A 13481-nucleotide genomic window follows, 5' to 3' on the forward strand; every position below is an offset into this window, starting at 1 on the left:
ACCATGTCACAGTTATGGTGGAGGCATTAACTTGGATATATTAACATATTTCTGTTGTTTAACTATGCTTGTATTAATTCAAGTATAAAATTAAAGCATTCTTTAGAGGACTTTTAAACCTTTTACCGTATTAAATTCTTTTCTATCACATTCAACCTACTAAAACACTTCTGACCCTTTTGCATGCCAGGTACGCTCCATGGTCAGTGACTTTGCTGTTTTCCTCACAATCTTCACAATGGTGATTATTGATTTTTTGATTGGAATCCCATCATCAAAGCTTCAAGTTCCCAATGAATTCAAGGTAAGTAGATCTCAGGGTACTTGTACCCTCTTGTAGTTGATAGAATCTGGTCACGGTCACAAGTTAATTTCAAAGGCCTCTTTCCATATCCTAAATCATGAGCTTTGCAGTCCTTTAAATCTGAACCTGATACTTTGTGCCTTACTTCTCAGGCTTGGCTAAGTTCAAGTCAGAAAGGAGGGAACAGGGAACCTAAGTTCATTTAATGAACAAAAAGCTTATTTATTATCATTAATCTCAAATTTTTAATTTAAATCATTTATTTTTCAATTATAGCTGACATACAATATTATATTAGTTTCAGGTATACACCCAGCGATTAGACATTATGTCACTTACCAAGTGATCATCCTGATAAATCTCATATCCATCTGACACCATACAGTTATTAGAATATTGACTATATTCTCTATGCTGAACTTTCTATCCCCATGACTATTCTGTAACAACCAATTTGTATTTTTTAATCCCCTCACGTTTTTCACTTGTCTCCCCAATCCTCTTCCCTTCTGGCAACCATTCAAAATGTTCTATTTCTGAGTCAGTTTCTGTTCTGCTAATTTACTTTTTTTAAAAATATTTATTTGTTGACAGATATGTATTTATTGCCATTTTACTGTTAATACTTTTAATCTTTTTTTTTTTAATTTCTTTTTCTTAAGGAAGACCTTTTTACATTTCCTGTAATACTGGCTTGGTGGTGATGAACTCCTTTAGCCTTTCCTTTACTGAGAGGCTCTTTATATGTCCTTTGATTTGAAATGAGCTTCACTGGGTAAAGCAGATCTTGATTATAGGTCCTTGCTTTTCATCACTCTGAATATTTCTTGCCAATCCCTTCTGGCCTGCAAAGTTTATGTTGAGAAATCAGCTGACAGTCTTATGGGAGCTCCCTTGTAGGTAACAGTCTGCTTTTCTCTTGCTAATTTTAGGTTCTCCCTTTGTCTTTATCCTTTGGCATTTTAATCATGATGTTTTTTGGTGTGGGCCTCTTTGTGTCCATCTTGTTTGGGACTCTGCACTTCTTGGATTTGTATGTCTATTTCCTTTACCAGGTTAGGGAAGTTTTCTGTCATTTTTTCAAATAGGTTTTTTCAATTTCTTGCTCTCTCTCTTTCAGCATTTCCATAATGCAAATGTTGGTATGCTTGATCCCAGAGGCTCCTTACACTATCTTCTTTTGAGGGGTGGGTTCTTTGTTCTTTTTTTTCTGTTCTGATTGTATTTTGCTTTCTTATATTCCAAATTGCTGATTTGCTACTTGGCTTCATCTTCTATTGATTCCCTGTGAATTACTCTTAATTTCAGTTAGTGAAAGAAAGAACCTCATTTCTGACTGATTCTTTTTTTTTTATGGTTTCTATGTCCTTTTTTTATGTTGTTGGAGTTCTCACTAAGTTTATCTACTCTTCCCCTAAGTTCATTGAGCATCCTTATAACCAGTATTTTAAACTCTGAATCTAGTTGATTGCTTGTTTCCATTTTGTTTAGTTCTCTTTTTTTGAGTTTTGTTCTCTTTTTTCATTTGGGACCTGTTTCTTTGACTCCTCATTTTGGCAGCATCCTTGTGTTTGTTTCTATGTATTAGGTAGAACTGCTATGTCTCCTGGGCTTGGTACAGTAGTATAATGTAGTAGGTGTCCTGTGTGGTCCGGTGGCACAGCCTCCCAATCACCCAAGCTGGGCACTTGAGGTGCACCCCCTGTGTGGGCTGTGCACAACCTCTTGCTATAGTTAAGCCTTGATGGCTGTTGGCACATCAGTGGGAGGGACTTACCCCCAGGCCTGTTGGCTTGAGGACTGGCTGCGAACACCATGTAGCATCAGCTGTGTAGGGTAGCCTGCCCTACAGAGCATGTCTTACTTCCATGGGGCTCTGGTGCCTGCCGAGTCCGCACCTTGGGTGTGTCACTGTGGAGATGGTTGGGTGGTGTTTCAATGTGGTCTGAAGCTATCTACTGGGTATACTAGCTCTGAGGCCACCTGGGAAGTACAGGCCAAGGTCAGCCAATGCTCATGTTCTGCCCTGGGCCTCCCAGTAGGAGCCACCAAGAAATCTGCAGCTGAGTGATACTTATTCTGGGCTTGGAGGTGTCGAGGAGAGGCTAAGCTGCTAACCAAGGCTGGCTGCTGCTAAGTGCCAGGCTTGGAGCCACTTAGCAAGAGGTATTGGGGCACACTGAGGCCAGATGCTGTTTGTGAGGTTTTAGGAAAGTCTGAAGCATGAGCCAAGACATACCATTTGTATGCAAAAGACCCTGGAAACAGCTTCGGTGGGCCTGAAAAGTTGGTGGGGTGTAGTCTCAGACGATCACCAGGATGGGGTGAACAATATGAGCCAGTGTAATGCTAGTAGTCGTGGCCAGGCAGGGTTACATTGGATTTGGGCAGATGAGAGAGGCACTGTGGAGCTGGAAAGTGTAGGGTCATTCCCATTTATTTGAGTCTCATAACAGCAAGCAAGTACACAAGCAGGGGAAACTGCTTCTCATAGCAATGGGTATGCAAAGAACAAACCACCCCTTGCAGCAGCAGGCAAGCAAACTGGAAAATGGTCCCTCACAGTGGCAGGTAAGCAATCTGCAAAAATTGCCCTGAGTGAAAGCACCTGTAGCCTTACATAGGCTGTGCACACATGGCTCTGCCACATGCAGAGTGTAAGTTAGCAAGCCTAACACAGCTGTTTTCCCAACAGCCAGACTGATGGAGACTAAGACATGGTGGTGCCCACCTGCCTGCTTTGTGGGAGGAGGGTGCTCACCAAGGGAACAATGGTCTCTGTCAACACTTTCTTCTGGAGAAAGCTGCTCTAATGCCAAATACTTCAGTTCCCTTCCTCTTGTGTCCCTGGTGACTTTTGAGCTGTTATCCCAGTACTGGAGCTCAGAGTGAGTCAGTGGTGTAAGTCCATATGTGGGCCCTTTAAAAGAGGAACTGCCTGGGCCCTACTCAGTGGTAGAGTGTCAGCCCAGCATGTGGAAGTCCCAGGTTCGATTCCCAACCAGGGCACACAGGAGAAGTGCCCATCTGCTTCTCCACCCTTCTTCCTCTCCTTTCTCTCTCTCTCTCTCTCTCTCTCTCTCTCTCCCCCTCCTGCAACCAGGGCTCCATTGGAGCAATGTTGGCCCTGGGCACTGAGGATGGCTCTGGTTACAATGGAGCAACACCCCAGATGGGCAAAGCATCACCCCCTGGTGGGCATACTGGGTGGATCCTGGTCGGGCGCATGCGGGAGTCTGTTTGACTGCCTCCCCATTTCTAACTTCGGGGGAAAAAAGAAGTGAAACTGCCTGGGACTCCCAACAGCCCTCTGTTTCACTCAGCCTTAATTTCTTTTTATTTTATTTTATTTATTTTATTTATTTATTTATTTGTATTTTTCTGAAGCTGGAAACGGGGAGGCAGTCAGACAGACTCCCGCATGCGCCTGACTGGGATCCACCCGGCATGCCCACCAGGGGGCAATGCTCTGCCCATCCAGGCGTCGCTCTGTCGCGACCAGAGCCACTCTAGCGCCTGAGGCAGAGGCCAAGGAGCCATCCCCAGCGCCCGGGCCATCTTGTGCTCCAATGGAGCCTCGGCTGCGGGAGGGGAAGAGAGAGACAGAGAGGAAGGAGAGGGGGAGGGGTGGAGAAGCAGATGGGCGCCTCTTCTGTGTGCCCTGGCCGGGAATTGAACCCGGGACTTCTGCACACGAGGCTGATGCTCTACCACTGAGCAAACCAGCCAGGGCCTCAGCCTCAATTTTTGCTGGTTTTTACAACCAGAAGTTATGAGGGCTTCTCTTCTCAGCTCTGGAATCCTGGGCTGGGGGGCCTGGTATGGGTCTGGGTTCCCTTGCTCCTAGGGGTAACCTCTGCAGCCAAGATATCCTTCCTGACTTTTGTCCACCACACGTTCTGTGTTTCTATCCCTCCTAACAGTCTCAATGTGGCTCCTTTAATTCCCTAGTTGTAGGACTTTGATTCAGCTAGATTTAAGGTGATTTTACATGATTATTCTGTAATTGTTGCAATTTTGATATGGTTGTGGAGGCTGTGAGTACCACATTTTTCTTATGCTGCCATCTTGACTGCGAGTTCTGCCATGTAACTGTTTTTAATGTTAAGGTTTAAAACAATGGAATGTGCACATATACATAAATTCATTCCAGTTACTGTGCAAATGTAGGTCTCTGGCACAAGTGTGGTTAACAGAACTTTCACTGAACATCAACTGTATGAGGTCACTGGGAAGAGTGAAAATGCTAAATGTAGGACTCAGCCCCTAACCTAAAGGATCCTGCCTGGTGAGGAGGTGAGCTGGCTGAGGGGCCTCATCCAGAGTTTAGGGCTCCTGAAATATTAATCGTGACATCTCTTCCACCCTCTTTCATTGTTTGCATAACTCTCTATAATTGTTAATATTTTTCCAAAAACCTATATAAAAAGTAAAATAAATAATAAATATGTGGGACTTCAAAATAATTGTTTGGAGGCACTAACTGAGTAAATATAGAAGATAGAAAGCTGAAACTCATCTCCGTAGGTCCATACAGGGTGGAGAGGACAGGAAACCTGGCTATGCTCAGTGACTGGAGACAAATCATAAAGGAGAGGATGGGAGAGGCTAGGGCAGAGAAGGGCAGTCTTTAACTTGTAAATGGCCTTCGTTTTCCCTTTCTCTCCCCCCCCCCCCAAGGTAGGCCTGAAATTTTTGTATTTTATTTTTGTAAATTTGCTGAAATGCCACCAGTTTTAGAAATTTATGGATTAATAAGACACCCTCTTTAAAAATGTGATACCTCTGACCCTGGCTGGGTGGCCCAGTGGGTAAAGCATCATTCCTATGTGCCGAGATTATGAGTTTGATTACCACTTAGGAAACATATATGAAGCAATCAATGAGAGCACAACTAAATGGAACAACTAAGTGGAACCAGTTTATGCTTCTCTCTCCCTCCCTCCCCTGCTTCATCTCTCTCTTTCTCAAATCAATGGGGAAAATTTTTTTTTTATGTGATACTTCCAAGAATATGTCATTCTCACCTTTGTGTGAATGAATGCATTCAGCTTTCTCTCTGATACCTGACTCAGGTCAACCCTGCAGGAAGAATGGATTTTGTGTAAAATTAAGTAATTTGGGAGCATTAAGCGGTCCTTGGAATGGTTTAAGATAGTCAGAAAGCACTGAATTTCTAGGCCATCTGGGAAGATGGGAGATGGAAGAAAGATGACAAAGGGAAATGGGAGAAAGTCAAAGAAAATGTTCATTGGCAGGCCTTGCTTTCAGGAAGCAGAGAAGACATTTTCTTTCTTCTTCCCCTCCCTATTTCTCCACATGTCCCCCTGTGACCAAGACCCAATCTGAAGGCTAGTGCTATTATTAAAGGCTTAATGTCAGTCAGGGTTTAATAAGTTTTTGTATTTGCCTGACTATTTAATTACCACTTAGAGCATTGTGACTAAGGAGAAAAAGATTCTGTAAACTTGCAGAACCTAACCCATTCATAATTTGGGACTTGGTGACATTATTATTATTATTATTATTATTATTATTTTGCATTTTTCTGAAGCAGGAAACGGGGAGGCAGTCAGACTCCCGCATGCACCCAACCGGGATCCTCCCGACATGCCCACCAGGGGGCGATGCTCTGCCCCTCTGGGGCGTTGCTCTGTTGCATCCAGAGCCATTCTAGCACCTGAGGCAGAGGCCACAGAGCCATCCTCAGCGCCCGGGCTATCCTTGCTCCAACGGAGCCTCGGCTGCGGGAGGGGAAGAGAGAGAGAGGAAGGAGAGGGGGAGGGGTGGAGAGGCAGATGGGCACTTCTCCTGTGTGCCCTGGCCAGGAATCGAACCTGGGACTCCTGCACACCAGGCCGACGCTCTACCACTGAGCCAACCGGCCAGGGCCTTGGTGACATTATTGAAGAGTTTTTGAATTGTAGAGTCATGACCAATGCAGAACCAAATACTTTGGACATAACAGTCTTTTCTTTGTTGAATCTGGTCAATTCTTGGCCAATTTGTATCCTTAGCCTTTCATTCTTCATTACTACTTGCCAAACTAGGTGAACTTTTTTCCTCAGAGTATTTTGGAAGGGGGAGGCAGAAATTGAGGATCTAGGAGAGTTTAAGTGTGTCATGAACACCCAAATAAGATTTATGAGCAGTGTTGTCTCACAGGGACATTGGAGGGTCCTGTGTCAAACAAACACCCAGGTTCAGCAGTCTTAGGCTCCTCTCTCAAGTTTCCAGTGCCTAGGCCTCCATTTCAGTGCTGATGGGGTAAGGTCCCTAAACCAATCCAAGCGAAGCCCAAGAGATTCCATGCATCTGGGTCTACTTTGACTTTATTTGTCCTGTAGACATATATTATAAGGCTTCTGGAGGAAGATAGTCAAAGTTATTTATATTTATCTTTAGAAATTATTCAATTATATTAGACAACAAATTGTGTTGTTGATTATATTTTACTTGGGCTAATGTTGAGATAAAGTTGCTTTCTCTGTACATTTGGGTTTGGAAAGTAAGGGAAGGAAGGAATATTTCATAAGAAGTTGATAATTGAGGATTGACTGAGCAAGGTCATAGATTTCCTAAAGAGTTGCTGTACACTAAAATATTATCAAGTAGAACATAATGATGGAATAGTTCTGGAGTATACAGGAGGAGCAGGTGAGAGTTTTATTTAAATATTAAGCATTATAATAAAATTATATTTGAGTGGAGTGCTTTGGTAGAAAGAAAAAATTAAAGACCCAGGAGTGTGGCAAAACAAAAGTTAGTAGTTCTTAAGTGAACATGAGGTCAGGGAATCAGTCGCAGAATTGAATAGACTGGCTTTAAATAGAATCATGTGGCATGCCTTTAGTGTAACTGAAGATAAGGAAGCATATATGTATGTATTCAGGTGAAGATAACTGGGCAAGGAAAATGTGTAAAAACCTGTCAAATAAATACAGCATACATTAAAAAAAAGTTGCTGTATTTCATGCCTCCCCCCCCCCCCTTTAAGGATTCTCATTCAGGAATAAAATGAATTGTGGATATTGTGATTCAGTTTGATCTGTTTTGCCCTAATGACTATAGTTAACTTACTTTACAAAAATAAAACCTTATTTTTTCCTTTAGCCAACAAGGGATGATCGAGGGTGGATTATTAATCCCATTGGCCCCAACCCCTGGTGGACTGTAATAGCTGCAATTATCCCGGCTCTACTCTGCACTATCTTAATATTCATGGACCAGCAGATCACAGCTGTCATCATTAACAGGAAGGAACACAAGCTCAAGGTAATAAGAAGTTCTCACTTAGAAGAATTAATGGTATACTGTTATATTTTTTAAATTTAAGGCAAACCCATTTAGACCAGGAACTGTTGAACCTGGATAAAAGAAATCATAGAAGGAGCTCATAGAGGTTTCTAGGGGTTACCAAACTCTAGACTAGAGCACAATGGTGCTCTAGTAATGGAAGGATTGGGCTCCATTACTCCTCTCTCAAACCTCTGGGTCAGTCTTACCTTCTTGAGGTTCAGGTCAGGGCTTGGGCTGTTGTTTCTTAGATGCAGGTATTCTCTCATGGTTGTCCATTACTGGGGTTTCCAGACTGAAACTTGGGCCCAAGGATCCAGAGGTAGGGTTGGTTCCAGTGCAGGTGTTGCAAGAGGCTTCATGGCTTCATTTCTAGTCTTTCCTTACTTAAAGTAGGCAACATGCAAATTAGGCAAGGATCTGGGGTGTATTGTAGGAACCCAATAAGGACATTGATTTTCAACCCTAGTGTTTACCATCTAGAATGGTCAAGATGTGGCTTGATCTCTGGTTATTGTGCTAAGAAAGGATGAGTATTTGAGCATGTGAGACTCAGAGTAAGATCTGGGGCACTTGCATAAAGAATGGATATTGGCATGTTTTGGATAGGCTAAGGTTTCCCTTTTTCTTTTCTGCTCCCTCCAAACCAGGAGGGGCTGAAATACTCTTAATTCACTGTTCTGTGCCTGACTGATGGTGATGGAGACTCTGTTTCCCCACAGAAAGGCTGCGGTTACCACCTGGACCTGCTAATGGTGGCCATCATGCTGGGTGTCTGCTCCATCATGGGCCTTCCCTGGTTTGTGGCTGCAACTGTCCTGTCTATCACACATGTGAACAGCCTCAAACTGGAATCTGAGTGTTCCGCTCCTGGAGAACAGCCCAAGTTCTTGGGCATCCGAGAACAAAGAGTGACAGGCCTTATGATTTTTGTGCTGATGGGCTGCTCAGTTTTCATGACGGCTGTATTAAAGGTAATCTTTTTTTTTTTATTAATGGTAATGGGATGACATTAATAAATCAGGGTACATATATTCAAAGAAAACATGTCTAGGTTATTTTGTCATTAAATTATGTTGCATACCCCTCGCCCAAAGTCAGATTGTCCTCCGCCACCCTCTATCTAGTTCTCTGTGCCCCTCCCCCTCCCCCTAACTCTCTCCCTCCCTCCCTCCCATGTCCTCCCTCCCCCCATCCCTGGTAACCACCACACTCTTGTCCATGTCTCTTAGTCTCGTTTTTATGTTCCACCAATGTATGGAATCATGTAGTTCTTGTTTTTTTCTGATTTACTTATTTCACTCCGTATAATGTTATCAAGATCCCACCATTTTGCTGTAAATGATCTGATGTCATCATTTCTTATGGCTGAGTAGTATTCCATAGTGTATATGTGCCACATCTTCTTTATCCAGTCTTCTATTGAAGGGCTTTTTGGTTGTTTCCATGTCTTGGCCACTGTGAACAGTGCTGCAATGAACATGGGGCTACATGTGTCTTCACGTATCAATGTTTCTGAGGTTTTGGGGTATATACCCAGTAGAGGGATTGCTGGGTCATAAGGTAGTTCTATTTGCAGTTTTTTGAGGAACCACCATACTTTCCTCTATAATGGTTGTACTACTTCACAGTCCCACCAACAGTGGATGAGAGTTCCCTTTTCTCCGCAGCCTCTCCAACATTTGCTATTACCCGTCTTGTTGATAATAGCTAATCTAACAGGGGTGAGGTGGTATCTCATTGTAGTTTTGATTTGCATTTCTCTAATAACTAATGAAGCTGAGCATCTTTTCATATATCTGTTGGCCATTTGTATTTCTTCCTGGGAGAAGTGTCTGTTCATGTCCTCTTCCCATTTTTTTATTGGATTGTTTGTTTGTTTGTTGTTGAGTTTTATGAGTTCTTTGTAAATTTTGGATATTAGGCCCTTATCTGAGCTGTTGTTTGAAAATATCATTTCCCATTTAGTTGGCTGTCTGTTTATTTTGATATCAGTTTCTCTTGCTGAGCAAAAACTTTTTATTCTGATGTAGTCCCATTCATTTATCTTTGCCTTCACTTCTCTTGCCATTGGAGTCAAGTTCATAAAATGTTCTTTAAAACCCAGGTCCATGATTTTAGTAAAAGGTAATCATTTATTCAGTCATTAGAAAATATATTGTGTCCCTGATTTGAAAATAAGGAGAGCTTATTCTAGTGGCGATAAGACAGAGAAGCCTGACCAGGCCGTGGCACAGTGGATAGAGTGTTGGACTAGGATGCAGAGGACCCAGGTTTGAAACCCCGAGGTTGCCGGCTTGAGTGCAGCTTATCCAGCTTGAGTGTGGGATCATGGACATGACCCCATGGTTGCTGGCTTGAGCCCAAAGGTTGCTGGCTTGAAGCTCAAGGTCACTGGCTTGAGCAAGGGGTCATTTGCTCTGCAGTAACCCCCCCCCCATCAAGGCACATATGAGAAGCAATCAATAAACAACTAAGGGTGTTGCAAGGAAGAATTGATGCTTCTCATCTCTCTCCCTTCCTGTTTGTCTGTCCCTATCTGTCCCTCTCTCTCTATCTCTTTCTCTCTCACACACACACACACAAAATGTAATTAAGAAAACAAGCCTAAAAATTAAAGAATGTAAGTGATAAAAGGGAATACATAGTGGTCTATAGTGCTAGAGAAAATTAAGAGGGCACTGTTTTAGTGTGATTAGAGAAGGCATCTCTAAGGAGATAGTATTTAAGATGAAGAAGAGCCAGCCATGCCATGGATAAAGGGAGATGGCATGGAGGAATGGGAGAAAAGCAGTGCAGTGAAACCTTGAGGTGGAAAGAGTGATCCATGTTCTAGGAAACATCAGGACCATGTGGATGTTGAGTGGACGAAGCACAGTGAGATGTGATTGAAGAATGTGCAGGGGCAGGTCATATAGGGCCTTGCTAACACTGGTAAAGGTAACCCTTGAAGGGTTTTAACAGGGTAGTATTTTAAAAAGATTATTTTGGCTAATGATTAGAGTCTAAGTTTTAGGATTGGGGAAAATAGAAGCAGAGAGACCAGTGAGACTATTATGGGTAAAAGATGATGGTGGCTTGGCTAAGGATGTTGGTAGTAGGGACGGATAAAAGGCATAGATTCTGTGTATTTTGATGGCAAAGGTCTTGCTGGATATAGAATGCAGTAAGGAAAATGAAAAAATCATAATGCCTACTAGGTTTCTGACTTGACCACCTGGGTGGAGAGTGCTGGCATTTAAATAGGTGGCACTGCCTTAACCATATGCATGTTTTTGGGCCCAAGAGCCTCTTCCGTCTTCATCAAGGGGAGTGCTAACCTTCTCTCCTTTCAACACTGAGAGTCCTGGCATTTATGATGAAGACTGCATGAAGGAGAAAGCTATTTTATGAGGGCAGACGCTGTGGTCAGATTTTGGGTAAGATGTTCAGGAAACATCTCAGTGAAGAAGCTAGATGAGGGTTCTGGACTAAAAATCTAAATGTGAAAGTCAACAGCACATAGGTGGTATTGAAAGCCAATGGAGTAGATGAGGTCACTCAGGGAAGGGGTAGATATAAACGAGAAGTAGGAGCAGAGAGAAGAACAGAATCTAAGGAGCTCCATACTTAGAAGTTGAGTAGAGGCAGAGACAGCAACAGAGACCCCAAAGCAGCTGCTAGAGGTAAGAGGAAACCAAGAGAGTGCAGTGGCAGGGAAGCCGTGTGAGGGAGTGTTTCATGTAGGAAGGGTTGGTTAGAAACTGTCTAGAAAGGTGAAGACTAAAAGGCCATTGGATTTGGCTACATTGAGGCCTAACGTGACCTGACAAGAGCAGATACAGTAGAAAAATAGAACAGAAGCTGAATTACAGAAGATTAAATAGGAGGTGAGGAAATAAGAGTGTTAGCAGCTCTTTCGAAGAGATTTTTCTGTGAAGTGGAACAGAAAAATGGGCAGTGGCTAGTATGAGACATGAGGTTAAAGGGGATGTTTAGAAAGGTGGAAGATAATTTGAACATGAGAAAGAAATTGTGTGTGGATGAAAGACGTACATCTGGGGATAACGTGGTGAGAAGGAAAGCTCTATGGCTGTATCTCCAAGCCTCAACCATTCTGGACCATTTATCTCATTTATCTCCCGTGCCTCCATACCCCCTCTTTTTTGGTGAATCTTTGACCACCCCAACCTGCACTGCAAATACTATTTAATATTTAAGGGTAAGCATTGAGAGGGTTGGAAAAGGATTCTGCACTGTATTCCTGTCCCCTTACTTTCCACTCAATCTTGCCACCTCTCCTCATTGCCCTTACCTACTTCTACTCTGTTCTCAGCCCTACCTGAATCCCACCTCTGGTCTACGTGTCATCTGGAAGAGCCCAAAGATTGCTGCTGCTCCTCCAGGAATGTAACCACAAAGTTATAGTGGTGGGTGTCGCCTAGCCTTCCTGTAACTATCTCAGGAGGATTCTTTTAGGAAGCCATTCAGTAGTTCTACAAACCAGGTTAGCACTGAGTTGTCTACTCAGTCTAGAGGTAGAACAACATAAAATACGATGTCAATTTTCTAGTTCTGAGAGCAATTATGATCCTGAATGTTCTTTACTCCCAGTATAAAAGTAAGTCAAGTTTAGCCCTGGCCGGTTGGCTCAGTGGTAGAGCGTTGGCCTGGTGTGCAGAAGTCCCGGGTTCAATTCCCGGCTAGGGCACACAGGAGAGGCGCCCATCTGCTTCTCCACCCCTCCCCCTCTCCTTCCTCTCTGTCTCTCTCTTCCCCTCCCGCAGCCGAGGCTCCACTGGAGCAAAGATGGCCCGGGCACTGGGGATGGCTCCTTGGCCTCTGCCCCAGGCGCTAGAGTGGCTCTGGTTGCAACAGAGCGACGCCCCGAAGGGGCAGAGCATCAACCCCTGGTGGGCAGAGCGTCGCCCCCTGGTGGGCGTGCCGGGTGGATCCCGGTCAGGCGGATGTGGGAGTCTGTCTGACTGTCTCTCCCCGTTTCCAGCTTCGGAAAAATACAAAAAAAAAAAGTAAGTCAAGTTTAGACTTCAGCTATGAGACTTGCCTTGTCTTGGTTCTGTGCTTCTCATTTCCCTACCACATAGACATGGTCAGAAGATTACCTAGATTAATATACGTGATGTGATAAGTGTGTATGTATACCCAAGTGCAATATAATAATATTTCTCCTCAAATCATTCCCTCTCACAAGATCTATACTTCTCCACCCTTGCCCTCAAGTGTGGTTAGTAAAAAAGGAAACTTTTAAGTCCATGTTAAAATATATCAAATCCCTGAAGATGATTGTGTGATTACAAAATGTTTAAAACGTACCTGTTTTAACCCAATTAAAAAGTGGGCAGCTCTGTCCAATTGGCTCAGTGGATAGAAAATAGGCCCAGCATACAGGAGTCTTGGGTTTGATTCCTGGTCAGGGCACACAGGAGAAGCAACTGTCTACTTCTCTTCCACTCCCGCTCCCTCTCCCTCTCCCTCTTCTCGTAGCCAGTGGTTTGACTGGTTCGAATGTTGGCCCCAGGTGAGGGTTTCTGGGTAGACTCCGGTCAGGGCGCATATGGGAATCTCTCTCTCTCCCCTCCTCTCACTTAAAAAAAAAGGGGGCAGAAGACCTGAATAGACATTTCTACAAAGAGGACATACAGATGGTCAATAGACATATGAAAAGTTGCTTAACATCACTAATCATCAAAGAAATACAAATCAGCCACAATAAGATACCACCTTACACCTGTCAGAAAAGATATCATAACTTAATCAATAAACAACACCTGTTGGTGAGGATGTAGAAGAAGGGGAACCCTCATGCACTGTTAGTGGGAATGCAGACTGGTGCAGCTACAATGAAAAACAATGTGGAGCTTCCTCAAAAAATTAAAAATGG

The 13481-nt window shown here is 43.4% G+C and overlaps 1 protein-coding gene, 1 non-coding gene and 1 pseudogene across 3 annotated transcripts in view; 1 reads left to right on the forward strand and 2 right to left on the reverse strand.

Moving 5' to 3' along the window:
* The window catches only part of SLC4A8 (solute carrier family 4 member 8), a 98039-nt gene that overhangs the window by 56533 nt on the left and 28025 nt on the right, over positions 1-13481 (forward strand). For both annotated transcript variants that reach the window (XM_066265264.1, XM_066265271.1), the window contains 3 exons: positions 191-304; positions 7418-7579; positions 8323-8574. In XM_066265264.1, coding sequence (XP_066121361.1) covers positions 191-304; positions 7418-7579; positions 8323-8574 — 528 coding nt within the window. The remainder of the gene's footprint in view (positions 1-190; positions 305-7417; positions 7580-8322; positions 8575-13481) is intronic.
* On the reverse strand, positions 3962-4037 carry TRNAT-CGU (transfer RNA threonine (anticodon CGU)). The gene has a single exon. It is a non-coding gene; the product is annotated as a tRNA-Thr (tRNA).
* LOC136321335 (U6atac minor spliceosomal RNA) lies at positions 10839-10938 on the reverse strand (annotated as a pseudogene).

This window comes from Saccopteryx bilineata, chromosome 1 (genome assembly GCF_036850765.1).
Source record: "Saccopteryx bilineata isolate mSacBil1 chromosome 1, mSacBil1_pri_phased_curated, whole genome shotgun sequence".
NCBI lineage: Eukaryota > Metazoa > Chordata > Mammalia > Chiroptera > Emballonuridae > Saccopteryx > Saccopteryx bilineata.